General features: G+C 43.2%; 1 protein-coding gene across 1 annotated transcript in view; it reads right to left on the bottom strand.

Annotated features, from left to right (window-relative positions):
• Window positions 1–104: 104 nt before the first annotated feature.
• VIT (vitrin) overlaps window positions 105–24994 on the bottom strand; it is a 38996-nt gene continuing 14106 nt past the window's right edge. Inside the window, exons 7-18 of the mRNA XM_017806604.1 lie at window positions 23099–23299; window positions 22387–22437; window positions 18510–18548; window positions 18370–18426; window positions 17682–17744; window positions 14110–14157; window positions 9505–9567; window positions 6615–6762; window positions 6313–6416; window positions 5595–5821; window positions 3061–3574; window positions 105–2467 (exon numbers count right to left, since the gene is read on the bottom strand). Of these exons, the coding sequence (XP_017662093.1) occupies window positions 2289–2467; window positions 3061–3574; window positions 5595–5821; window positions 6313–6416; window positions 6615–6762; window positions 9505–9567; window positions 14110–14157; window positions 17682–17744; window positions 18370–18426; window positions 18510–18548; window positions 22387–22437; window positions 23099–23299 (1694 nt within the window). The 3' untranslated portion in view covers window positions 105–2288. The remainder of the gene's footprint in view (window positions 2468–3060; window positions 3575–5594; window positions 5822–6312; window positions 6417–6614; window positions 6763–9504; window positions 9568–14109; window positions 14158–17681; window positions 17745–18369; window positions 18427–18509; window positions 18549–22386; window positions 22438–23098; window positions 23300–24994) is intronic.

Below are 24994 nucleotides of genomic sequence, written 5' to 3'. Positions count from 1 at the left end.
TATCTTAGCCATCATTGCTGTGCTTTTTGCAGAGCACGAGTGAAATACTGGGGAGTCTCTGTGGGATACCAGTTTTATGTGCCACAGCTGTATGGTCAGTATGGAGAAGAATATGTGGTGGTAAATTGTTGCATTAAAAATTAAGCCACAATATTAAGAGTAGGTATAAGTTAAGACTTAGGTCTTTTTCTCAGCTAGCCCCAAATCAAACCCCAAGCAAGTGGTTTTCAGACAATAAATCTGGTGTGTGAACTGAAGTCCTCATTAAATTCAGGTCATGTCTTTGAGTTTTGTCCAGCCCATGTAATGTCCCTTGTTGACAGAGAAAAATGTGTTCAACCAAACAGTAGTGAGGAGGTGGGAGATGGGAAGTATTAGGAGTTACTCTGCTCGTACCTAACTCTCTTCTTAATCATTTCTTCAAGCCAAGAAACTATTGCTGTGGAAGTGCAGCAGCACAGATTAGTGTTAAAAATTCTGCATACAAATATATTTTATGTCTTTATTTTGATTTTTTTTTTGGAAGCTGGCAATGGCCTGCACCTTCTGTCTGGGTAGCATTGTTGAATTGATGATATTCTTCTAAGAATGGTTTTTTTCTAAGAGGAAGATCTGAACCTTCCCTGTGTAAAACCACTGTTTCGTCCAGGACTGTTTTTGATTACCTCTTGAGAGGACCCCAGCCTGGCTTATGTTACCACACGAGGGGGATCATGCAAAATCTGCTGGTTTCACTAGTTTGCATTATGCTTATTTAATTGGCACTTTTTTCAGCCACATTTCCAAACATAACTATTTAAAAGATTGTGCTACTTTTGCCGACAGAAAGGAGTTTCCCTTATGGCAGTTAACTTCAATTAAATTTTTATGTGGCTAATAAATATCTTGGGTCATGGTTATTAAAACTATAAATACTGTTAAAAGCTTGATTTGCAAGTAATATGGGAAATTTAAGTTTTAATTTCTTCCCATTTCCTGTTAGTTCCACAAGCCTGATGTGGCACGGCTTCGATTGCCATAAGGTGCATGAACACATTTTTATTGGCTCTTTGATAATCTTGCTTAATGAACATATTTTCTTAAATGATACTGGATGGAACATAACCAGCAACTGCTGCTTCCTAATTAAAGTGTGATTCTTTTGGTCCTCCTAGTGTGTCAGTCCCCCCTCACTGACTAGTGATAGGGGTAGTTCTTCACTTAAGAAACCACTGTGTGTTTTAACTGATCCAGGGCTGTAGTATCTACATTTTTAAATCAATCCATAAAACATAAGTCTATCCCAAATTTGAAAGAGGGTGTCTGTAAATGCTTGAAATGCTGTGTTTCCCAGTATATAATACAGAATGGCTCTCCTCACACTACAGACTGCTGTAAGCTGTTCTGAGCAGTGTTTTAACAACAGAATGGTGGGTCTCAAATGCTTTTCTGAGTGTGAGCAACTTAAACCCACATTTTTTCTCAGAGTCTTCTCTGTCCTGGCAACTTTCCTGTGGTCCTGCAGGCCTTGAGCCACCCAAGAGCAGAGGAAGAGAGCTAAGGAGGCAAGACACTTCTCAAAATCAAATACTAATGCAGTATTGAAGGAGACTAGATTCCAGTTCTTGCATGTTGGCTGCCTTGTGGATTTGGGGCTTTATTGGACTTGACAAAGGGTTGTATGGTCCCAGATCTTGACCTTTTCCTCTCATTTGTTTTCCAGTTTCCCAGGGTTTCAATAAATCTCAGTGCTTGAGTTTACAGTAGCTGAAGCTTGACTTGCTGGCAAGACAGCAATATGGAGGGAATGCCTGTTTTTAAGAAGGTACTCAAATTTGAGCTGTGGTCTGATATTTCAGCCCTGATCTGAGTGTCATCTGCTGGGCAGTGCCAACAGAGGTGCTTCTACCACAGCTGCTCAGCAGCATGGCCACTCCCTGAAGGGACCTGGCTGCTTCAAGGAGCAGGTGGTACATTGTTAGGAGCTTGTGTGTGTTCAGAGGTGAGAACTGGGCAAGCTGGGGCTCTATTCTGGAAGCAGCTGTTCAAGCTGCTGCATTTATTTCCTCCATGTTTACTGCCTCTTTTACTATCCATCCAAATCAGAGTTTCTGAAGACTGCAAGGAAAAAAAAAATCAACAGTCTACACAGAGCATGCATAGGGACAGAGCTGCAATCAACCTTGCTGACTAGAAAGTGCCAGAGGAAAACACCTTCAGTGTTTCTTGTACTGAGGGCTGGCATTATTCCTGTGGCACTTGACATGCCTTCAGCATGGTGCCCAAGGGTCCTGCCTTGCTTGAGTCCATCAGTTCCGTGGCTGGGAATTAAATTCTGTGCAAATGTTTTGGATGAGCTGATTAACATAGCGATAGAGGTTGTCAAATTCATCCACAAAGAAGGAATGCTCCTTATCGGGGTCTGTTGCAATGGCTTCCAGTTCGTCTGGGGCTGCCCAAGCAACTCCGATGGAGTAAGCAATGACTCCTGGAAAGAAACCCATATTTTAGAATAAGCATAAGTGTTTTCTTTGCATTAAATTTCATTTAATACCAATACTGCAAATGTAGTTTCCAGGCCACAAAAAAGTGGACAGTGAATTGGAGTGCTCTCTTTGTATAAAAGCGGTATTTTCAAATTGAAAGAAAGGTCTAATTTGTGCTTTGGAAGTACCTTTTGCCAACAACAAAAAGGCTTAAACAATAGTAAAACTTTTGTTCTGGGTCTAAACAACAGGCTCCTGAACAACAAGGTCTTATTCCAGTGCAAATGTTTTGGAAGATATGACTATCCTGACTGGAAAGCCAAAGGAGTCGTATGTTACTAAGACAGTAGAAATCCCTTGAGATCTCCTAGACATAGCTGCATTTGCAATGATTTATGGGATTATTTTTTCCACCTGAAGTTCCTTATTCAGATATTAAACAGTTACTGATCTTGTTAGAGCTTAAAGAGACCCCAGGGTGAAGTAGTACACTTCCTTCATAAAGTTTCTTCTGGTGCAGTCATATAACAAACTGCATTTATCTGGAAAAATGCTGAGAAACATGGGGAGAGCAGGTAGTGACAGAGGAGCTTACCGTTTCGATGAGCTTCCATGGCCGGCACGCTGACGTCATCGTAAGACCTGCCATCTGTAATGAGAATCATGATCTTTCTTTTGTTGGGTTTGGATTTGCTGAACAGCTGCTCTGAGGCATAGCTGATAGCTGCTCCCGTGCTGGTCCCACCACTCCAGTAACTGATCCTCTTAATGGCATTCAGCACATCCTCCTTTGTGCTGTACTTGTCAAAGCTGAACTCCAGCCTTTGCTCATAGGTGTACTGAACGGCCCCGACACGGGTGTCCGTGTCTGAAATCTCAAACTCCTTGCTGATGTTGGCTACAAACTGGAGGACTGTGCGGAAGTTGCTGGTGCCGACACTGCTGGAGCCATCGATGACGAAACCGATGTCGGCCGAATTGAGGCACGTCTTGCTGCAAACCAGCCGGTCGGTGTCGCAGACCCGCTTCACCAGGGGCTGGACCACCTTGTGTAGGCTGAACCAGCTGGGCACGTTGATGGAATAGAAACCATTTGTCCTGCACACCGCCTGCAAGCCAACACAAGGATGAACGCAGTGGAAATTCAGTCTGCCTGTTTCTGCTGGGGTATGTAGCTAAATTGTAAATGTAGGCTCCTGGAAAGAGCAATGCTAGAGTCTGAAATGGCCACTCCTCCAGTCACCAGCTGCTTCCCTGGGAAATGATGTCAATGTAGCAATCACAGATACTTGTGTAATGTGAAAGTTTTTCCTGCCTTTTTTTAAAAGCTGTGGGATGGAGCTGGTATTATAGTAGTGAAAGAAATGTAATAAGCAAGTTTGGCACCTGTCCAGCTTTTTTACATGAGTTACGTTGTTCACAGGAAAAGCATCCAAATCACAGAGCTTCTGTTAGTGTGGCTCCAATGACATTATAGGAGCCTGTGTGTTCACTGGGAAGCAACTTCAGCTCCCATTGTTCAGGGCAACAAGGAAAATTTTGCCTGCTGACAAACCCTACTATCTTGAAGTGAAACCTGGGACTTAATTTGGGTTATCCTGGGCTCATACCCTTCTAAGCAGAAAAACGCAGGCAATTTTGGTGAAAAATGCAAATAGTCTATAAAGATTCCCCATTGTGTTGACTCTGCCAAATAGTAGAAAAAAAACAAACAAAAAAATCATTAACTTTTATAAGTAAATACTCATAGAGGCCAGATCTGTGGGAGACTTCTGTAGTGGGAGTCAGGTGAGTGTGGGTAGGAAGTAGGGGAGGCACAGAAGAGTAAGTGGGAAAAGTCAGGTGGGGGGACGGGGAGAGAAGTAATGTGAACAGGCTGGATCAAATTGTCCTTGGCTTTAATGCCTTATAAATGTTAATGCCTCAGGTCTCTGGATAGAAATATTTTGTTAAGCCAGGCTTTATCTATCAACTTAGTGATGGTGTGTGTATCTGACTATTTTAAAAGGCCAAGGCACTTGCATAAAGCCTAACATCAAGGAAGTTATAGTTCCCTCCAGTCTGGGCTCCTCACAGTGTGCCCTCATTTGCTCTTCTTCCTGTCTTGTTTCTATTTTAGTGTTACGATGCAGCAGTATCAAGTCACCATTCCCTCTTTACCTTCCTATTCTGAGTCCATTCTACTCCCACTTCTGCTGTGTCCCTGGCAGGTTTGCAGACACTCACTGTAGTTTTGCTCTCTTAAAAATATTAAATGCAAATGAGACTACAATCAAATTAAATGCTGACCAGAGACAATGCAGCTCTCTGGAGCAGCTCTGAAACTCATGGGAATGATTCATGGCAGAGCAACCCAGCTCAGATTGGAATCTGTTTTTTGAAAACACCGGATAACTAAACTCTGCTTCCTGAGTCCAGCCTGTTCTGGCACTTGGTAGATATCTCCTGCTGTAACTGGGTGCCAGCTTGCCCTGAATTACTGTTGAGCAGGCAGCTACTGTTGGTGCCAAATACAAATCGATCAAGGCTTGCATTCTCGGTTTTGGCTGCACATGGCAGGGGCTTACTCTTTTTCTAAGAGCTACTATGAAGCAGCAGAAACAAATAACGGAAAAATCATCTGCATTAACAATGGAAACAAAATGCTTGAGTTACCCAGTATAGATGAAAAACTAAGATGTGCCTATGTTGTGACTGTCCCAACATTTGCTTGTATGGGACCTGTTTGTAAATGCAACATTGGCATTAGGCTGACAGGGCTTCTCACCCTTTGCTGAGGGGGAAATGCACAACAGGAGACTCATGGAAAGCTCAGGCTGCAATTTTGCTTTGTCATGCTACTGTATATTTGGAAAACCTCTCACCTCAGTATGACTGCAGCTGTGTGCCAATGTTTAGTCGGTCAAAAGCCCCATGATGTACCTCAAACCAGAACTTTACTGAACTTCATCCCCTTTCTGACTTCAGCATTACTGCCTGGCTTTTTGTACAGGAGACCTCAGGACAGTACATACAAGCAGGACAAGAAATAACCATAAGGGTAAGAAGGAAAGGGAAATGCCCTGAATTAAGTAGGTTGGAAAACATAGTCAGACCCAAGCTCCTGGCCAGATCCAGCCTACTAAATACCTTGTCCACAAAGTTTGGTTCAATAACATTCTGCTTTTCATTTTGAGCAGCTGCTTCAACAGTGACAAAGAAAATGTTGATCCCTGATTCTCTGGCCAGCCTGGAGGCCTCTTCCACTTGGTCCGTTGGCCACCCGTCCACCACCACTACAACCACATTGGGTGCTCCGCCTCGGTTTCCATTAGCATCCAAAAAGAAGTTTTTGTTAACAAATGAAAGTGCCTTCCCTGGAATAAAAGAGGAGTTGAGGAGTTACAGATCTGGAAGCACTCTGCCTGATAATATCCCATGAAATGGTAAGCAGAGGGCTGACTCAAGCACTGGAGGCTCCAGAGAGCTGGGGAAAGCAGTTTCCATGGCTGCATGAGAGGGAGGGAGGTCGTTGCTTTCAGTGCCAGTGCTTCCTGAGCCCTCCTGCACTGAACCCCCTCCCAGAGAAGCTTGGGGTGATGACCTGAGTTAGGAAGGATTCCCAAAGTACAATGGGAACTGCCCACAAGGAGATAGGTCTATCCTCTCCACTTGCAATGGATTTGCAGTGCCCTGGACCAACACATGCAGGTCATGGTGGGAGCAGTGCCCTCTCACCAGCACTGTCCTAGCACTGAACACTGTTTGGTCACAGCCTCTGTACCCCAAGAGGAGGTATGGGCTCACTATAGCTCAGGCTCTGAAGTCCTTCCTGAGCTGAGGATGTGTAAGCAGCCCCATCACCTACCAACATTGGAAAGTCCCCCTTTCTGTTGAATTTTCTCAATGGCGTTTCTTAGGTCCTTGGAGTTGGCATAAGTTTTTAAGTTAAATTCTGTGGAAGGGTCATCACTAAAAGAAGAAATGAGAGCAAGTATCAGTGTTTTGCTTCACATAGAACACAAAAGCTGTAGGACTGATCTGTGCTACCTGGTTCCTGAGTATGAGCTGGAGTGAGACCTTTAGCACACATCAGCCATAGAGCTACAGCTGCCAGAGTGTGCAGTCATGCCTTGTGGCAATGGGAGTAGCTGCACTAGAAATTCTTACCCATACTGAATGATGCCCATCAGAGGACCAGCACTGCCAATGCCAAGGGCTTGAGCCACATTACCAAGGAACCGCTTCTGAAGTTGAAAGCGGCGTTTGCCAATGCTCCAGCTTCCATCCATTAAGAAGGACAAATCAACCTTGCAGTCTGAGGAGAGATAAAGAAACACAGAAGATATTTTTAGTCCTTTCTGAGAGCTGTGCTTCTTGTGAGGAGCAAAGGCCTAAAATGTCTGCATCCAGTGATTTGTCCTGCTGTGTAAACTCTATGAGAAGCCTTTGATGAGGACAAATCACAGCTGGGGGCTCAAGTCTGTCCTACTCACTGGTAAACACAATTCTTGGCATAATTTTGTCCTAAACAGCCTCTGAGCTTGGCTGTGTGACAAAAGGGCAAGAATCTTTTCCCAGGGGTCAGTCTGGGAGCACTGGATTTGGCAGCTAGGGAGGTCAGCCATGCAAGAGCAAGCTGACTTGTATCCTGTGCCCTCAAAGCCACAGCTGGGGCTCAGCGTGCTTTATTTGCAGCCCAGGGGTGGTGGGAGTTTGTAAGGACCAGCCATGGTCCTTGGATTTTGTGGTCTGGCCACCTGCAGAGCACAAGCTACAGGAATTTCCTTGGTTATACTTCTGTGGACTTAATGGATATAACAGACGTAACAGGAACAGTTCTTCACATATGATGTTAATGCTGCTCAGAAGGCAGGGAGGTTCCCAAAATGTGTGATGACTGGGATGTGCCTCAGGGGAAGGAAGCCATGGGGTTTTTTCAAGCAGATTGCAATCAAAGATTACTGACAATAATCCCAGCAACTCTGCACTTTTGAATGAAAATAGTTCCTTACTTTCATTCTGGACTGGAGCTCACATCAGGGATGATGCCTTTGCCTGGTGTACTCAAACTGAGTGGAAGCTGGTTTTTACATATTGTTGTGGACCTGTGTGTGCAGCAGCAGCAGCAGTGTGCTGTTATGTGTTGCCTCTCTGGGCTGAAAACAATGCTCTAGAAAAGGTATGCCTGCACCCAAACAAGCTCTTCCCTTTAATTACACAGATGAACCTCATCTTTCTGCTTCTACAAATGCTGTCTTCGTCACTGCCAGCCTGCTTTCATGTCTCTGAAAGTTAGTGGAGAAATGTTCATCATTGGTGTGGGACCAGGAGTGGGATAAAAATTTGCCTTAACTAGAGCGCTAATTAACATTTTCCCCTTCTGGCATCTGGGTCATCCCTATCTCTCGATTTCCCTGTGATGATGCCTCCTACCAATCAGACTGTCCAAACTAGTGTGTTTTAATCATTTGGTAGCCCGAAGGCTACAAAGCGCCAATTGTTCTTACTGGCTTATGCAACTTCCTCCCATCTCATTACCTTCAATTTTTTCTCCCGTAGCTGTCTCTTTTTTCTAATTCTAATAATGCTGAATTACAGGACCGTGACTGAGAACTGTGTCCATTCACAGCAGATCGTGAGGCAAGGTCGGGAACCCACAACAAATGTCTCAATTAATGGCCAAGTTTTCCTGAATTTCTTGTCCTTCAAAGGGAGCTACACCGTGAGGTTTAGATGTAGAAAGTAGGCAGTTTGTTAGCCAGCAGGGTCTGGGTATGCAAAGATTTACACACCCTTATATACAGACTTAATTTCTGGGGAGGGTTTGGACAGCAAGGGTATTTTGGTGCTGGGACACTGCAAGAGCACAGGCTAAAGGTACTTCATAGGGAGGTGAGCACATTCTGATTTGCAGAGAGGCAAGATCTGAATTACAGCTTTTATGATCCTAGAGGTATCAGCAGGATGAGAATTTTGCTTCTGGTGTGTCTTATCTCAGTTCAACTGCTATAAACACAGATGTCCTTGCCTGCGTCTCTGCTGCACTGAGCTCTGCTTTCCTGCAGTGCTATGGGGTCTGCAGGGCAGAGCCTTCCCCTTTTCTTCTTCTTTGCCTTATTTCTGTATCAATTTCAGGTGTTTTTGACATCTTTGGTAGGGAAAAGAATACTTTTAAGTACTCTTAAGAGTACTTTTTAAGTACTTTTAAGGAGTGCCTGGGAATATATAGACATTTGGTTCAGTACTTAATGTAAAGAATCCAGTCAGCATTCAGCTGCCAGCGGGTGGGCAAGAGAGGACCCAGGCACCGCTGGGAGGGTGAAGCCTCCTCTCCGAGGTGGCTTCTCATGAGGAGGCGGCAGACAACCCCATCTCTCCACTCAGAGCTTGCTTTCTCTTTCTTCTTCAACTCTGGTCCTTATCTAAGGATAAGTTAATGGGCAAATCTTCCTTTAATTATAAAGGACATAGAAAATTTCCTTTTTAGAGTAGGGGAGCCTACATTTTCCTCACCGGACTTGAGGGATCCTTGATGCTCCTTCTGCATCCACTCTCTCCTTGCTGTGGCAGGTGCCAGGTCCCTTTCTTAGGTGATTTTCTTTCCTCCCACCCACTGCTGTGGGAAGGGTACCCACACACAGCATAGCCGTGGGAGTCTGCTCTGGTCAGCAGGGCTTGCTTGTCTAACCCAGACTGCAACACACTGGATTGCCATCCTCCATCATCAAAGTCCCTGAGGGAAGAAGCTCTGCACCCCAGGAGCATGGAGCTGATACTGCCTGGGAAGAGGCAGCAGTGAGCAGCCACCATCTCCCTGCCCAGGTGAGCTAAATTTTGGCTGTTATTTCCTTTCTTGTAGAAGCAAAAACCGATTACGTGTATAAGAGGGGTCGGCAGAGAGTGCTTGCTCTTTCTCTGCAAGAGAAAAACATGTTCTGGGATTTTCATAGGCTTTCTTGAAAACTTACCTTTTGCTATCTAATTTGAGTGCATTCTAGCAATACGTAATTAATAATATGGTATGGCTTAATTATGAAATTAATTCTGGAGTACGTACTCTGGTTACCCTGGGAGATGGACTCCAGTGGCTTCGGGTTCAATTCTTCCTTTGAGCTGAAGCCTAGAAAGAGAAACGAAAGGCTCCATCGGTGTGTGCTTAGTGGCTGCCCTTGCTCTGTAAGGAAGCAGGCAACAGAGTGACTGCAGAGATCCCCTGGCCTGAGGATTGATGTGGGAGGGAATGAGGGTTAAGCTCCTTGGAGCTTACCTTTTTCCACCTACATCACTCCCAGGGTAAAACAAGAGCAGACATTTCTCTCCAAACACCAGCTTCGAATCCCCTTTGGGAGTCAGTCCCCTAACTGCCAGGGCTTGGGAGCAGCATATGCAAGTAGAGGGCTCCTCAGGAGCAGAGGCTGACGGCCATGGTGTGGGACGGTGACTTCCCAGCAGTTTGCCCCCAAGAACTGGCACTGCCACTCCACTGGCTCACCATGCTTTACAGTGAGCTGCACAGTGTGTGAAGCAGATGAGCAACAGATTTAGCATGTTGCTTTTCTGTCCGGAGAGGAAGGCACAGGTAGTAAGTGACTCACCCCACTGTGTTATAGCTGGGGAAGCAATGCAAGACACAGCTCCTTGGGTGCCCCTGGAGGACTGGGTTATTTTACAAAGCACGAAAGAAAGAGGGTAAATGGTGTGAGAGAGATACAGTTAAGTCATGGAAAAGTCTCATAGGCCACTAGTGGATTTTAGCTCAGGACTAAGGCGAGGTATTTGGGTGGTAGCAGCCTTGGGAACATGTGTTTATGTCCTTGTGAGATACACTGACTCATAGGGCACTATTAGGCTGGCATCAGAAGGTCTGAAAATACTGAACTTCACTCATGACTTGAATGCCTGGCAAGTGTCTCCTACAGTGCAGTATCTCCCTTCCAAGCAAGGGCAAAGAGCTGTTCCTTTTCACTACAGCATGAAAAGATTAAGGGGATTTAGCTGGGCTAATCCTCAGAAGAGACATCAATGATCAGGCAAGCCACAAACTGAACGCTCACTAAGAAAGGAGTTGGTCTAAAGAACACAAGAACAGCTTATTATTTTTGTAAACAGCACATTCACTTTTATAAGAAAAGGAGGAGGAAGACTTCCTTAAAGTTTCATCACCAAATAAGTCAAGGAGAGTATTATGGACTTTGGAGACACAGTAAAAAGGTAACTTTAGAAAATGTGAGCTTAATATAGAAAAAAGATGAGAAATTACTAGGTGCCACAGAGTTTGTCTCTACGTAGCAGCCAGCCATAAGCAAGCTGAGCATGAGAGCAGTGTATATCAAGGGACATCAGGGAAGGTCACCAACTGAATATGACGGGAGGCGTAACAACCTAAGCTGGTTGCTGAAGGTATTAATGACCAAGCCATATTAATGCAGAAAACTGCCAAGAAAATGGGGGGAAACACAAGCTCCACCTCTCTCTGTCACCACTCCTATTTCTGTTTCAGTTAAGTCTAATAATCCACCCCTCATAATTGTCAAATATAACCTCTTTGAGTCCTTCTACCTGCATGCTGAAAGCTGTGCATAGTTCTGTGTCAGGGGCCACATTTGTGGTGAGTCTGAGTATGCAGGACCTAGTGTAGAGCTGACCTGCTGCCTGCTCCCCCACCAAGAGACTATAGCACACTGCAGCATCCGTATGGGACAGGTTGCTTTGGCTTCTCGGTTTTAAATTCAGCTGACAGTGAAGAAAGTTTCTGCTGCAGAGACTATACAGACCCGTTAACAGCAGCACTGTGTGATTTCCCTCTCCTTTGCTTGTCCCTGGGCCCTGTCACTAGAACCACAAAGCTAGCTGGAACCCTGGGCTTGGCCTTGTACAGGAGCCTTTGTGGTAGCCTGTGAATTAAATAGATGAAAGGTACAAAGAGTAGCCCTACTTTGTTTATGGCAAGAGCTAGAGGTTGCCTTGTGTATTTTGTTTGAGAATATCCCTGGCTATGTCTGGCCAGGTTAGGACTGTCTGAGGGCTGGTGTTGCTTTTTGGTGCTTTGTACGTGGTGCCCTGTGGTGCCTGCAGCCCCACATGCAGCCTCCCTGTACTCCTGCCCAAGCATTGGAAAGGATACTTACTGAACAGGGAATAGGAGCTCTCCACCCATCCTGACACTGGCTCTTGTGACAGAAATGCCTTGACCCCACAGTTGGTGGAGCTGGCCCTCTTGTGCCAGAGCAGGCTAGACCCATTCAAAAGTGGGCTGGAAAGCCTCTTTTCTTGCACACCTGGGATGAGCTCTTAGGCAAGGAACAGGGGAGAGTGTGCCTCCCATATAGTATGTGTTTGCCCATGGGAGGCCCATTTGGATGCGGGAAACATCATCAGGGAGAGCCAGAGTGGTGGTGCTGGGGCAGCACTACCTGAGGCTGGGTGCTTGTTCCCGACTGAGAAAAAATCATGTGGAACAGGGGTGACACCAAACAGTTCTATCCAGTGACATTTGTGGCAGCAAACACTTCTGATCTCTCTCAGGCCTCAAAATCTTGCTGACAGGGACCAAATCTGCCTCTGGAGGAAGGACGCAAGGCAAATTTTGTGCAGGCTTATCGTGGGTTTATCTGATGTGGAAGTTAAGGGCAACGTGACTTGGATCCATACTCATCCTCTCTTTGTCAACCACATGGATGAAAATTATTATTGTTTTTTTCCTTTAAAACCTGAAAGAGTCATCAGCTTGCCTTCCTGACTGTGTATGTTCCAATACAGTCTTTCATTACACTGGTATGTAATAGTTCTTCAGTAACAGACCAAAGCCACACTTCATCCTGCAGCCTGCACACTGCATTCCTCACATGTGCCAGCTTGGTACCCCATATGTGCAGTTCCTCCCCAACCTTGCCTTATATGCAGAACAGAAAGTAGGAGGATTTAACACTGTGGTGAAATTAGATATTAACATATGCCATCCACTTTAGCAGCTAAATTGTATACGGAAGCTAAATCATAGCTTCAGATTATCTGCCTCATGCATTTATCTGCATCCAATAAAACACATATTCCTTTCCCAGACAAACACCTGGCATTAGCTTTGTTGGTATAGAAAACTCAAGTTTAGGCAGTGCAGCATTTTTTGTTTTTATTTGCCAGTACAGTTATCAGTTCTTGAAGGTTGTGGGTCAGCTGGCTGATTTGTGCTTAGTGGAACAATAATGTCACCCACCAAATGCTCTTCCCCAACTAATTGGGGAGGTGGTCAGTCTCTATGGGCCTCCCTGCTCTACCAGTCCAATTTAACGTTGGTATTTCCATGGGAATTTCAACTTGCTGCATGGGCAGTCTATGCCATGCTAATTAAAGTTCCCTTCACTGATTGTCACAGCTGTCCACACTGATTAAACTTCCCATTCACTTGAGTGAGACAGCAGTGTCTACATCCACACCAGAAACAATTCCTTTGAAGTGACAATCTGAATTCATCAGACTTTATCACACTAGTCTACACTGGCACTTCAGTTGCTGAGAAACTATGAATACAACATCCCTTCCCCCATGCCCAACCTTTCATTGCATTTAATGCAATCTGTCATTTTCTGCCTCAAAATGTCGCTCTGCACTCCAGCCCTAGAGCTGTAACTTTTCCCAAATAAGCACGCTAATGGCTTAAGCTACAGAGAATAGAAATGCTTCCTGTCTTTAGCTCAGGCAGCTGGAGAAGGGCAATCTGTTTGTGTTTGAGATGATGCAAATTTTGCCTCAACAGCTATCGCTGCTGACCCTGGATTCACAAGGTAATGCATATGGGTTATGCTGTTCATCATAGCCAGTGCAAGTATTAGTCATGCCTCAGCTTTGAAGTAAGCAGAGTGTTCAAAGGAATGGCCTTTACAAGGGCCACCAGCACAGCCCTCTGTAGCAAGAAAACTGTGATGGAAAAGATGTCTTATATTAAATGGTCAAGCCCCTTGTAAGAGAGAGTTCCATGTCATGAATTGGCCTGTATCTTGTGTAGTCTGCTTTTAGTGTTTCTGAGCAAAGGGAGCCCTTAAATGTTGAACATGCAGAACCTGCAGTTCATAATGCTCTTGATCAAGGGTTGCACAAGTCTTGGTCTTGTGGCTACTAGAGCCTGCTACAAATGTAGGACTTTTTTCCCCTCACCAGTATTTATTAAAATACTATCACCTCCAGATTGCCAGTTTTTAAGGATAAAATGTCAGAAAATGTCAATGATGCTCATTATTCTTTACATTTGACTTAAATCCTCCTTTTCTTATCTGAATGTCTTCCCTAAGTACATTGACATCAGAATAATCTGATTGCAGCTCTAAACTGTGATCCCAGCTGTGACATTCCCAAAATACTTTGTCATTTACAAATGGATTTCAGTAGCTAGAACTCTTTTCCTGTAGTGTAGCTGCCAACTCTTTCCAGAACTCATCTGTTGTGCTTCTGCTTTAGGCAGGAACTCGAGACTGATGCAACCACAGAATAATGTACTAAGATGTAAATGACATACCTTCTTTATAATTTTACATGCTGTTATTGCTTCATAAAATGAGATGGTTATTGATAGTGTCATGGGCCTGATGAATAAATAGATTTAGCTTTTCCCATGTGTGATGGAAACCACTTATTCCCTGACTAGTTACTGGATGTTTAAAATATTTACCTGTGTCAAAAAGGCTCAATCCATGTTTCCATGAGTCTGTTTCCATTGCTTTTACACATGAAAGAAAAGAAAAACTATGACTGAAAATAATGGAATTACTAGAGGTTACAGAGTTCTGACTTAATTTAGAAATGTCAGTTCATACAATGACTTACATTAACAACTTAGGAACTGAGGAAATCAGTAAACCTGGAAACCTTTATGCACACATTTCAAACCATATTTAGGAGTCTTGTATCACTGCCTCCAGAGCTCTGATCTTTTTTTAGGGTTTTAAATACACCTCTTTAGATCTGTTTTGGTCTTGTTCCTCTAAATTACATTGATACTGAGGCACACATAGTGACTTCAATATACTTTTGCTTGGTTTAGGTTGTTTTGCACCAAAAATCTGCAAGTACCTCTCATCTACAGATTTCTGTATCCCTACAGCTCATCCAAACACAAAGAAGTTGCCTAAATATTGCTAGCCACTTGTCAGGCATGGTTAACTTCATCAAAATTGCTGCTTTTATAAATAAACCCCAAAATATCTTTGTTTTTGAAGCCTGCTGCATCTCAAAAAGTGATGGGTAATCACCAAATGAATTCCCTTGCAGCTGACTAGGACAAGAACAGTTCCTGAGAATCACAGGAACAGATTAACTCTATCGAACACCTGATAAACTGCACAGAGCTGGAGCACTTTTGACTAGAGCCAGTGGGTGAACTACAATGTAGGTTTGGAAAAAGTAATGCATGGGCTTGCCAGTGTCCTCTAGCCTAGTGAAAGCACTGATCTTGCCCTTAGGTTGCCTTTCTGGTGAGGAGCTATCAGCTTCTCTTTGGGAGGGAGACTCGTTGCATGAGACAGAGTAATGAATAAGATGTGTGGTCTCGCTCAGGGTAGGAGGAACCCTGTCATCTTTCGTTGTGGAGCTGCATATAGATCTGCCCATCTTTTCTCTTCTTTGTACGTAGGGATGTGAGTTGAAAGATCAGAGCAATAGAATGTGCGCATCCCACGTGTCACAGGTTTCTTTCTGCTGTCACCTCATTGACAGATAGTATCCTCAGAACACAGGTTCCTTTAACATCTCTGACTGTTTAAACTAAAAAAAGACAGACAGATGCTTTTCAGAAAGACAGGCAGATGCTGGAAAAGAAAAAAGACTGGTTTTTGTCAGTAAACTTCAATGCTGAAGTTTTTCTAGATTCACTCTTAAGAGCTGCTTCAACTCAGACAGATGCTCTAGTCTGTCCCAATCCCTATCAAGAACTGTCTATTGCTTCTTTGACTAGTCTTCTCAGTTCACCCATTTAGAACTTTCTGTGGTGGTTTACTTTCTTAATGAAGAAAAACACAAGATAAGTGTCAAGGATTTGTAGTGGTTGGCTGCAAATATAGAGAATATGCAGCTTTCTGGGTGACCTGTTAATCCAGGGAAAAGCGCTATTTCTTGCTTGTAGTCCTAGGCACATAACAAAGAAAGCTGTCAATGAAATGCATATCTGAAAGTAAAATGATTATTCTTTTAACTAAGGCTTTTTTGTTCCCCACTTGAAGATGCCCATTAAAGCAAAGGACTGATTTTTAAAATACTCCAAGACTGGTCTTTAAAAAAAAGAAAAAGACACCATCACCACAACTCTTCAGTATAATTGCCTTGAAAAAGGCAATTTTGGGCTAAGTGAGTATGGTATTTCAAGAGAGTTAATGTGTGTTGTCAAGAACTTGGAAGAGTTGAGACCTTCTGAAGTATGCATTGAGAAGCTGCACAACCAACTGGTATGTCAGGGAAGGTGATTTCCCAGCACACCCTTTTGCTAACCTGAGCTGATGAGAGGAAGCTTCTCGACAGCATGGCCAAACCCCCAGAGCTGATCACTGCTGTTTGCAGAGCAGCGTGCACATGCTCAACAGGATCAAGAAGAACAACTCGTCTTTCCAAGAAAGAAGGACTTGTTCAGGAATTTCCTTTTGATTGTTAGAAAAATTTGCTGCTTGAGAGCAGCACATCTGAGCTGCCAAAGCCTGGGCTGAAAAAAGGATCAGGACTCACTGGGAATATGGCAAGTATGTGTTTGTGGGTTTTTTCCTGCTTATTCTCTGATGAAGAAAACAGAATAATTGATGGTGGGAAATTTGTGCGTTGTACTCACTTTGGGGGGACTGTAAGGTGCCTCAAGTGATTAGGTGAGGTCAAACACTGACTTTGATTTAAATAAGGCTCAGCACTATTCTCCTGTTTTTTTGACAAAGATTTGGTTAGCCTGAGAATTAGCCAGCACATCCTTTGGTCCAGATGTTAGGGTTTTTTCCATTTTGGCCCTGCCAGAAAGGCAGGTCTGCTGCCTCAGACTATCCCTACCCTTTATATGGTGTCACATAATTAGTGCATTGCCATGACCGATGTGTTTACAGGCAACATATTTACTCTGCTATTCAGCCCAGGAAAATAGTGCCCCCCTGTCTTCCCTCTAAAGGTGGGTACTGAATTTTGACAAGGGCAAACAGAATTGAAGGAGCACAAAAAATGTGAGATTAGAAAAAAAGGAAATATCTGTGACATCTATATGGCCAAAAATATGATAAAGACAAACACAGGTAGAAACCAGAAGGAAGAGAAGGGGAATGAAACAAGAAGGAGTAGAAAAGTGAGGGAACAGAGTAAATCTTAGGACGAGAAGTGTATCCATTTTAAATATGCTGCAACTAAGTCAACTTCTAATTGTCATTTTGATGGGGAGATTGCTGGGTAAGCTTACTTGGCTGGTATTACCCAGAAAGCTCTACTGCATAACAGTGTCCTCTAGCCTCAATGTGAATGACCACTTGGCTCTTTAATGTTGCAATACTCCTCCTGTGCTTCCCAGATCTCACTAAAGCCCTCAGGGCCCCAGGGACACCTTAAAGTACTGCAGCCTCTCCCTCCTCAGTGGGTCTGGTTGCCCATGCTAGAGGTCAGTTCTGCCATGGTACAGCACTTGCCTTGGCCACTTGCTGACAGGGCTGCTTGCTGGTGAAGGATCAGTTGTGTGGCCAGGGAAGAAGAACAGTACAGGTAATGTTTCTACATTCAGTATTAAAAGGAACCTCTGCCTTCACAATTAATGTACACATTCCTGAGATCCCCCAAATTTCTTTGGTTTTGGAGCCTGCTGAAAAACTGTCTCAAAAAGTGATGTTTTGCTCTGAGTTACAGGCAGATGAATGCCCTTGCAGCTGACTAGGACAAGAACAGTTCTTGGGAACCACCTGAACAGAAGATTTAGCTCTATCGAAGACCTGATAGGCTGCACAGAGCTGGTTTTTTTGTTTCTTCTTTGTTTCTTTTGTTTCTTGTTTTGACTAACAAATAGGGAAAATTGCAAACACTTTGTAGATGTTGATTCCCACAGCCTGGAAGAACAGCTCACCGAGCTTTCCTTTGCCTTTTGCATTCAGGAAGCTGCTAGTTGGCATTCAGTGCATGAGTCTTGCCCTGGTCCTCCTCCAGGATACAGGAAAACAATCTGCAGTACAAGGGCTAATTTGGGGTTGCTAAAACTGTGAAAGAGAGTGGAAAATCTGCTGCTAGCAGTTTGCTCACCTAGGTGGGCTGGAGAGCTGGCAGCCCTCTGGAAGGTGGCAACAGGCTCTTGGCGCTGAATACCTGGGTGATCCGACAAAGAGGTGAGAAGTTAGATGCCAGTGGGCAAGGAGAGAGAAGCATGATCACAAAGGATGCAGTGATCCCAAATTGCCTTTCTGCACATTTTCAAACCAAATGAAAAGGAAGATGGAAACTATGAATCTAAAAAAAAAAAAAGAAAAGCTGAAGGAGGTTGGTAAAAGCAGTAAAATTTCAATGTTAGTAGGTGCTGCACAGTGCAGGTATTAGCTGGTGCACTGGAACAAGTGGTAGTGGGTCCTGGGATGCTGATCATGTTTAGGGCCTGAAAACAAGTCTCCTCTCAGGGTCAGGCCTTCATCCCACAAGCTTACACAGACACGAAGTTCCTCCCTCATTTTGCAACAGCAAATATTATAAAGGACCTCTATAAATAGTTTTAGAATACTGTGTTAATTACAATTCTAAGTTTTATTAATTCAGTTTGCTTTTTTACCTACAGGTTACACTAGTGTCACGCAATGACCAGTGTAATATAGGCTGTCACTACATCCTGCTATTAATATGGTTAGGAGGGAAAAACAGTGCACTACTGCTTGACTCAGTAGATGTGAGTTGTGGAACTATCTACAGGGAGAATAATAGAGGAAGATTGTAATGCCTTTACCTGTATTGTGTCGTACAATATTCCTGTTACTTGTAGAGGTGGAAGTGCTCCTGAATGCTTTGAAAATATTGTATTGGTTAGCACATGGAACTTAAACACAACATTTTCTAGTATTCTAGCAATACAAATCTCTGACATACCTGTATTCTGTCCTCTTCCTTGTGCAGCCTGAACCTGTCCTAAGTAGACAGCAAAATGGAAAATTGTGGTTTATACCATGTTTGGTTCAGGATACTGCTACCTGACTTTTTCACATAGTCTCATTTTCTAGCTGTCAGAGTTAATGCTTCATATATGAAGTTTTCATCAATAGACTTTCTCAGATGTTAACTGTATCATTTGAGCCTGCTTAAATAAAAGATTGCTTTGCTCTGTTTGTCATACAGATTAGCCTAATTAAGGTTCCCTTCAGTTGTGATTATTACTTATAGGGGTCTCTGGTCTGCATTTAAAAGATTTGAAGTTACTTCTGTGGTTTGTTTTCCCTTATAACTTTCTTTCTCATCCGCACTGGTTATCTATATGTATTTCTATTTCAGAACCATCCATTTGTACTGGTTGTGTGAGGAAGGTTTCAACCCCAAACCCAAACCCCCCCAGACCATTTACTACCCTTTCTGCAGAGAGCAAGCAGGCAGATGGTAAATAATGAGACAATGAAACATAATATGTGAGAATTTGTGTGTCTGAAATACCTTTACACAGAAGGCTTTTTTTAAGGTGATTGGGTTGGGTTATTAAATTCACATTGTTCAAAAATACTAAAGGCTCAAAGCATTTGCAGATGAAAACCATGTCTTTAATCATGCCTTTCATTTCATTAATTATTCTTAAGAAGCTTGTTAACAAACTTATCCTTTAACAAGCCTTTATTCATTAGTTTTCCCAGAAAGATTAATTCCAAAGCTGGATGAAATCAGTGGGAATGTTCTAACTGACTCCTATGAACACTGGACAGGGGCCCACGAGATTATTTTGTCAATAAGATGTCATCAATGAGACCATTTTGAAGGGTTGTCTTAGAAAACAGGAATTGCTGCTCCTTGGGAACTTGATATTGCAAAATTAGGTGACAGCAAAGAGCTTGCCTTTGACCTAAACTTGAACCTTCCAGGCCACTAGAAGCCCTTTGATGGGATTTCTAGGAGCTGTCCTGACAGACTGTGTAAACTCCAGATGCCAAAGAGATCTTATTTAAGGAAATAACAGGCTCATCTGCCAAAACTGGCAAGGCTTTTAAACTCTGTAAGCTGGTAAGGCTTCAGATGGACCAGGCCTGGTCAGACTGTGGCTTGGAAAAGTCTGTGTGTGCAGTAGTCAGTGTTGTATGGGATTGTGCAGGGCATGCTTTCCACAGGAGATCAGTATATGCCAAAGTCGTGGTAGAAAATTAACTCTGAGCCTCAGAGCTTACCTTGTTTCACATTTGTCACAAGACTCTTTAAAAGGTCAGTAGAAACAGAGTACAAGGCGGTAAGAAAGAGATTGGCTCAGTATGCAAGTATTTTATGCCACTTTTTTAATTAATTAACCCAACCATGTTAGCAACATGGATTTCTCTCTATGCTCCTTTTGACTGTGCTGTGCCTTGAGGCTGTTCCCTTTTGCTGTACTACCCAAAGGCACATTACCATCGGTAAGCTGGTTTCTGCCATGCTTTTGTTGACTGGGGCAAACACAGTCGTGGTAGAGGAGGAAAGGTTGGAATTGCACTTCCATGGTCTGAAAAGCTTGTTCTTTGTTCGAATCTGAGATGCCAGTGAGGGAGGCTGTGCCATGTGAATGTGCATTCATTAAGCAGAGCTCTGTGCAAGCTGAAGGCTGAGACAGGACTAGGAGAAGTCTGTAACAAACTGGGGATGGACAGTCACCAGGCAAATCCCAAAAACTGGGTTGAAAATTAAACTAGTTTTTCATTTAACAGTTTTGCCACATCAAGTCTTTAAAACAGGGGTTCTGCAATGGAGCAGAGTCTCTGATATTTTTCCTGTTTCTTTAACAAACAGAAGATAAAGGGGAAATAACAAGAACAGCCAGAACTAGGGCAGGAGTTCTGCCCTTGCTCTAATGCTCTATTCTGCAAGTCCTGCTTTTGTTTGCCCCTATGAACTTCTGCCAGTACTGGTGGCTGGAAGTGGTAACACCAGAGCTAACACAGCCATGTTCGTTCTGACTGTGCTCTATTTCATGGCTCTTTACTTTTGAGGTGTGTTTTGCAGGTAAACTACCAGTGCACGATGAGAGGTAGATCTGTGAGTCCCTGTGAGCCAAGATGGACAGGAGAACATTTGATTCTGTTTGGTCAAGCCAAACTCTGATTAAGATCAATGGCATCATCAGAAACTCTGACCTGAATAATAGCAGCGAGTCCTAAGGGCTCCTCAGAAAAAGACACCTGCTAAACTGCTTTGTGTATGGTCATTGCATCAGAACTGTATTTATATTTTCTGTATTTTTTTTGCTTATCCACCTCTTCTCTTTTAGAATCAAGAAGAGGTCAGGAGAATTCAGGAAGCCAGATATCAGATACACGCATGCTGGACATAGTCCTAGAAATGAAGCCTGTGAAATCAGAAGTAGGTCTCCACCACTCCAGCTCACAATAGAGCTGTCTCTAAGTCTGATCAGTTTAATCTTTTGGGAGTAAATGTATGTTTAGACTTCAGTAAAGAAGTGAAGAAAGATGGGTCCAAATTATAATTATATGACCACTGAAAGGCTTGGAAAATGGGAGTGCTTATTTGTTTGTTTTGGGGTTGTTGGTGGAGTTTTTTTCATTTTTTTGACTAAATTATTGGTCTTATTAAAGACAAATACAACCTTCCCACTGATCTCAATATTGCCAAAACTTTACTCCCAACATGCATCTCTCCCTGACTGGGGAATCTCAAACGAGGTTTTCTAATTGCTAGTAAAACCAGTAATGACCTCTTCTGTGCTCAGCCTGCGGGAATAGGTAATAGAAAAGAAAGCAACATTCAGAACTAGGTTTACAGGCACATTAGGCACTGAATGATGCAGACTCCCATTGAATTTAAACCCCTTTGAATTGTTTTGTCACTTATGTAAATCCTGCCATACACATACCTACCTGTACATTTGTCTTGTAACCCCTCCTGCCCCTACTCTTACTCTGTATTCACAACTAAATTTGACTCAATGATGCTTTTCCTCCAGACCTGAATTACCCAAAAGATACCTTCCCTGCCACGTTCTTGGCTCTGAATTACTTGGCAGCAGAGATGACTGCAGTTTTGTACGCGAGAGCAAAGCTGAGCTGCAAGCACTCAGAAATGGCTATGGAGCATAAAATCTAATGATGGCCCAGCTCCCTTTTCACTCAAAAGCAATCATATCCCCATGCTCAGAAACTTGCAAACAGTTGAAAATATTCTCCTTTACTTGACTGCACAGCTGAGCAATTACACAGTGTATGGGAAAACACCTCTAAATACTTGCTTTGCAGGCTGTGGGCTGGAATGGGAGCAGGTTCCTGGATTGAGATGCGGAGCTCTGAGCAGCCGCTGCTCTGTTGTCAATAACAAGTGGCATGCCAGGAATAACATCACATTTACGCCAAGCTCAGAACCACAGCCTAAGTTTTTTGAAAGAGCATTGGTTTAGTGTATGTCAGCATTTCAGAGCTCTCAGCCTTAAGTTTAGATGGTTATGCAGCCCTCTGCATTGTGTACTTAACAACTAAATCAAGTCTCCCTATGACAGAAGGAAGTAATAGGAAATGTAATATGATTCAAACAGCACAATCTTTGTCTCAAGTGTTACGAAACCCAGGTTTTTGCCAAGGCTGAAATGCGTAGATATTCACTAGAGAAGCTCCCTGAGAACTGTGGGTGATTAGCATCTCTGACATTCAGGCCAAGCATCTGGTTTTCAGTTTAAATCCAGACTTGGATTCAGTCATTGAGTTTGCTGAGGCTTGAAAGGTTATTGAATCATTGCTGCCTTAAAATACACTGCACTACATGCCTTGTGGCATACTTACTTCACCATACTTACTTGATGCTGCAGCTACCACAGATGCATATGCTGGGTGGACACTGCTAGAACCTAAAAATAAGAGATTATAATTTTCAGATATTAGAGGAAAACCTACAATGTTAATGAATAATAATATATGGGGAAGGACAGATTAAGGAAAATGAGTGTGCAAAAATCATATGAGAATTCTTTCACAGTGTTTTAATCTTTAAAATTCAAATGCTGTTACAAAAAATTTATTACAACTTTCATTTATTGAAAGTTATCACAAAATTAATTCTAAAACAAGTCTTGACCTATGTATTGAGCTCTCAGTCTAGACATGTGAATGAAAGAACTATTTGTTGAAAAGCCTCACATACCTGAAAATCATCACAGCATTTGGGGATGGAGAGCTTACTCCCACACAAATTAGTTTATATGCCAGTACATTATAAGTAAAGATAAAGACTAGGCATAAATTTTACTATGGATGAACTCTCACCTCAGAAAATCTGCATGTTTGTATTTATGTGAGATGAACTAAATTTGTACGTGTCTCAAAGGCACAACTCTAACTCCAGCCCAGCTGCTGGAATTAAATATTTTTTCCAGTCCTAATATTTCTACATTGAATTATTGAATTTGTGATCCACTAAATCATGATATATCCAGCTGCATGTCTTGTTCCTTAAATTTTAGGAGAGCTGTCATTTGGGAGGAAAGCAATGCAAACATCCACGCCACTGACCCATATCTCTGACCCTATGCAGTCCAGGTCTAGTCTTGGCTGCAGCTGCTGTAGTTCTGGTTGTTGCAGGTGTTGTGGTTGGCTGTGGCACTGTGGTGGAAGGATCTGTTGTTGTGGTCGTTGGTGTTGGGGTTGTGGTGGCCATTTGTGTGGCTGGTGTTGGCACTGGAGACGTCTGATACTCTTTGCGGATTGCATCCCCTGTGAGAACATTGGCATGGTCACTGTAGCTGGATGTCTGTCATGCATGGAAGCATCATCAACAGCACTCATGGTTTAAAAGCAACCCAGAAAATGGCATTCTCCTCAGGCTGCCTACAAGCATCCTCAACTGTGGAGCCATTAGTGCCTTCATTGCTATGTGGTGCTTCATGGTACAGGTGCCTGCGTGACACTCCTACACTTCTCTCAGAGGGTGCTGACAACAGCCTGTTGCAATTTTAATGTTCCCTCTACACTTTTCTGCTTTGGCCAGGGACACTTATCAACCGCAGAGACATCTCAGACCTATGAAATGGTTCAATCAGCCAGTTGCAGTTTCTGTTTTGCTATTATCTTTTCTCAGTGTAATTAAGCACTTAGTGCATATAAATGAAAATCAAATGGCATCTGGTAGTAAAAGATGGCCAATCTGAGTCATAGGCCAGAATAAAATATGCAGTTCAGGATTGAAATATTTTTGGTAAATAGAAAACTTTCAGGTAATGGTGATTTGGAGAGTGGGTCTGAGCAAAGAGAGGGAGTGTTAGGACTTTGGCTGAGGGGAGTGGGAGAGAGCACCACCTGGGAGGTACCAATCTCATCTAAGTTTGACTCATCTCACAGTTGCTACTACTTTTAAAATGTATCAGCTATTGTGAGAACAAGGACCATTCTAGTTGCAAAACTTGCATCCTGAATATCCTTACAAAAAATAGTCAACATGCTTGAGTTCTTTGAAGTCATTGTCTCAAAAAAGATCCTTTACTGTTATCTTCTCCATCTGTCTAGAAAATATATTCCATGTTAACCTCAGTCTTGTTTTTCTCCTTCCTGCCCACAGCCCTGGGGATGGCCTAACACACAGTCTACACTGAAAAGGAATGGTGTGCACTTTTTTCGCTGCTGCACAACACAAGCTTGTATTTTATTGCTATTTCTGGATGTTCTCCTTTTGGAAGGCATCGTTGTGAAACTGTCTGGTGGATTAATTACCACCTAATGCTAGGCAGTGAAAAACTCAGATCTCAGACAGTTTTTATGGGATAATGCTGAAAGAGGGCTCAGAAGAAAAACAAAACAGCTCAGCTGAAAAAAATCAGCATGAATGGCTCTTTTTGGGCTGAACAGTGCTGCGCTCCATGAAGCTAAAAGAAAGAAGACAGAGGGCACAGTGAGTCTTCCCCTGTGATCTGATGCTGCTGGAGCTGGGAACAGGCACATCAGCCAGCTTTATACCCCAATCTGTGAGGAGCAGGGAAGTTGGGAACTAACAGTATTAGCAGAAAACCCCGAGGAAGCAGCATAGTAAGAGCAGAGAAAAGCTGTTGCCTTGGTGCCTGTTGGCTGGGTTTGTGAGGGATCCTTAGCACAAGAGGAGGGCTCTCGAGGGCTAGCTGTTCCCAGTGCTCCTGTGGGCAGGATGCCCATCTCTCTCACAGTATCTTCGAAGGGTTTACAGGGCATGTGCCCTGCATAGGAGATTACCAAGAGCCATAATGCAAGCTTTTGAAGTTCACAACAGCTGAACTTGCCCAAAGCACAGGCAGAAATTAAAATCTGAGGGTACCCTCTTCTCTGAATTGGCAAATGTCTTTCAAGCACCAGTGTAGGTACTCACATAATGGGATTGATTTAGTGGGAAAGGGACTGTAGAGAGGAGGTTGGATGTGCGAGGTAAAGCTAATCAGTGTGAAA

Source organism: Lepidothrix coronata, unplaced genomic scaffold (genome assembly GCF_001604755.1).
Source record: "Lepidothrix coronata isolate B3197 unplaced genomic scaffold, Lepidothrix_coronata-1.0 Scaffold16, whole genome shotgun sequence".
Taxonomy (NCBI): Eukaryota; Metazoa; Chordata; class Aves; order Passeriformes; family Pipridae; genus Lepidothrix; species Lepidothrix coronata.
Note: the sequence above shows the minus strand (reverse complement) of the source record. Positions and strands in the feature narration are given on the sequence as shown.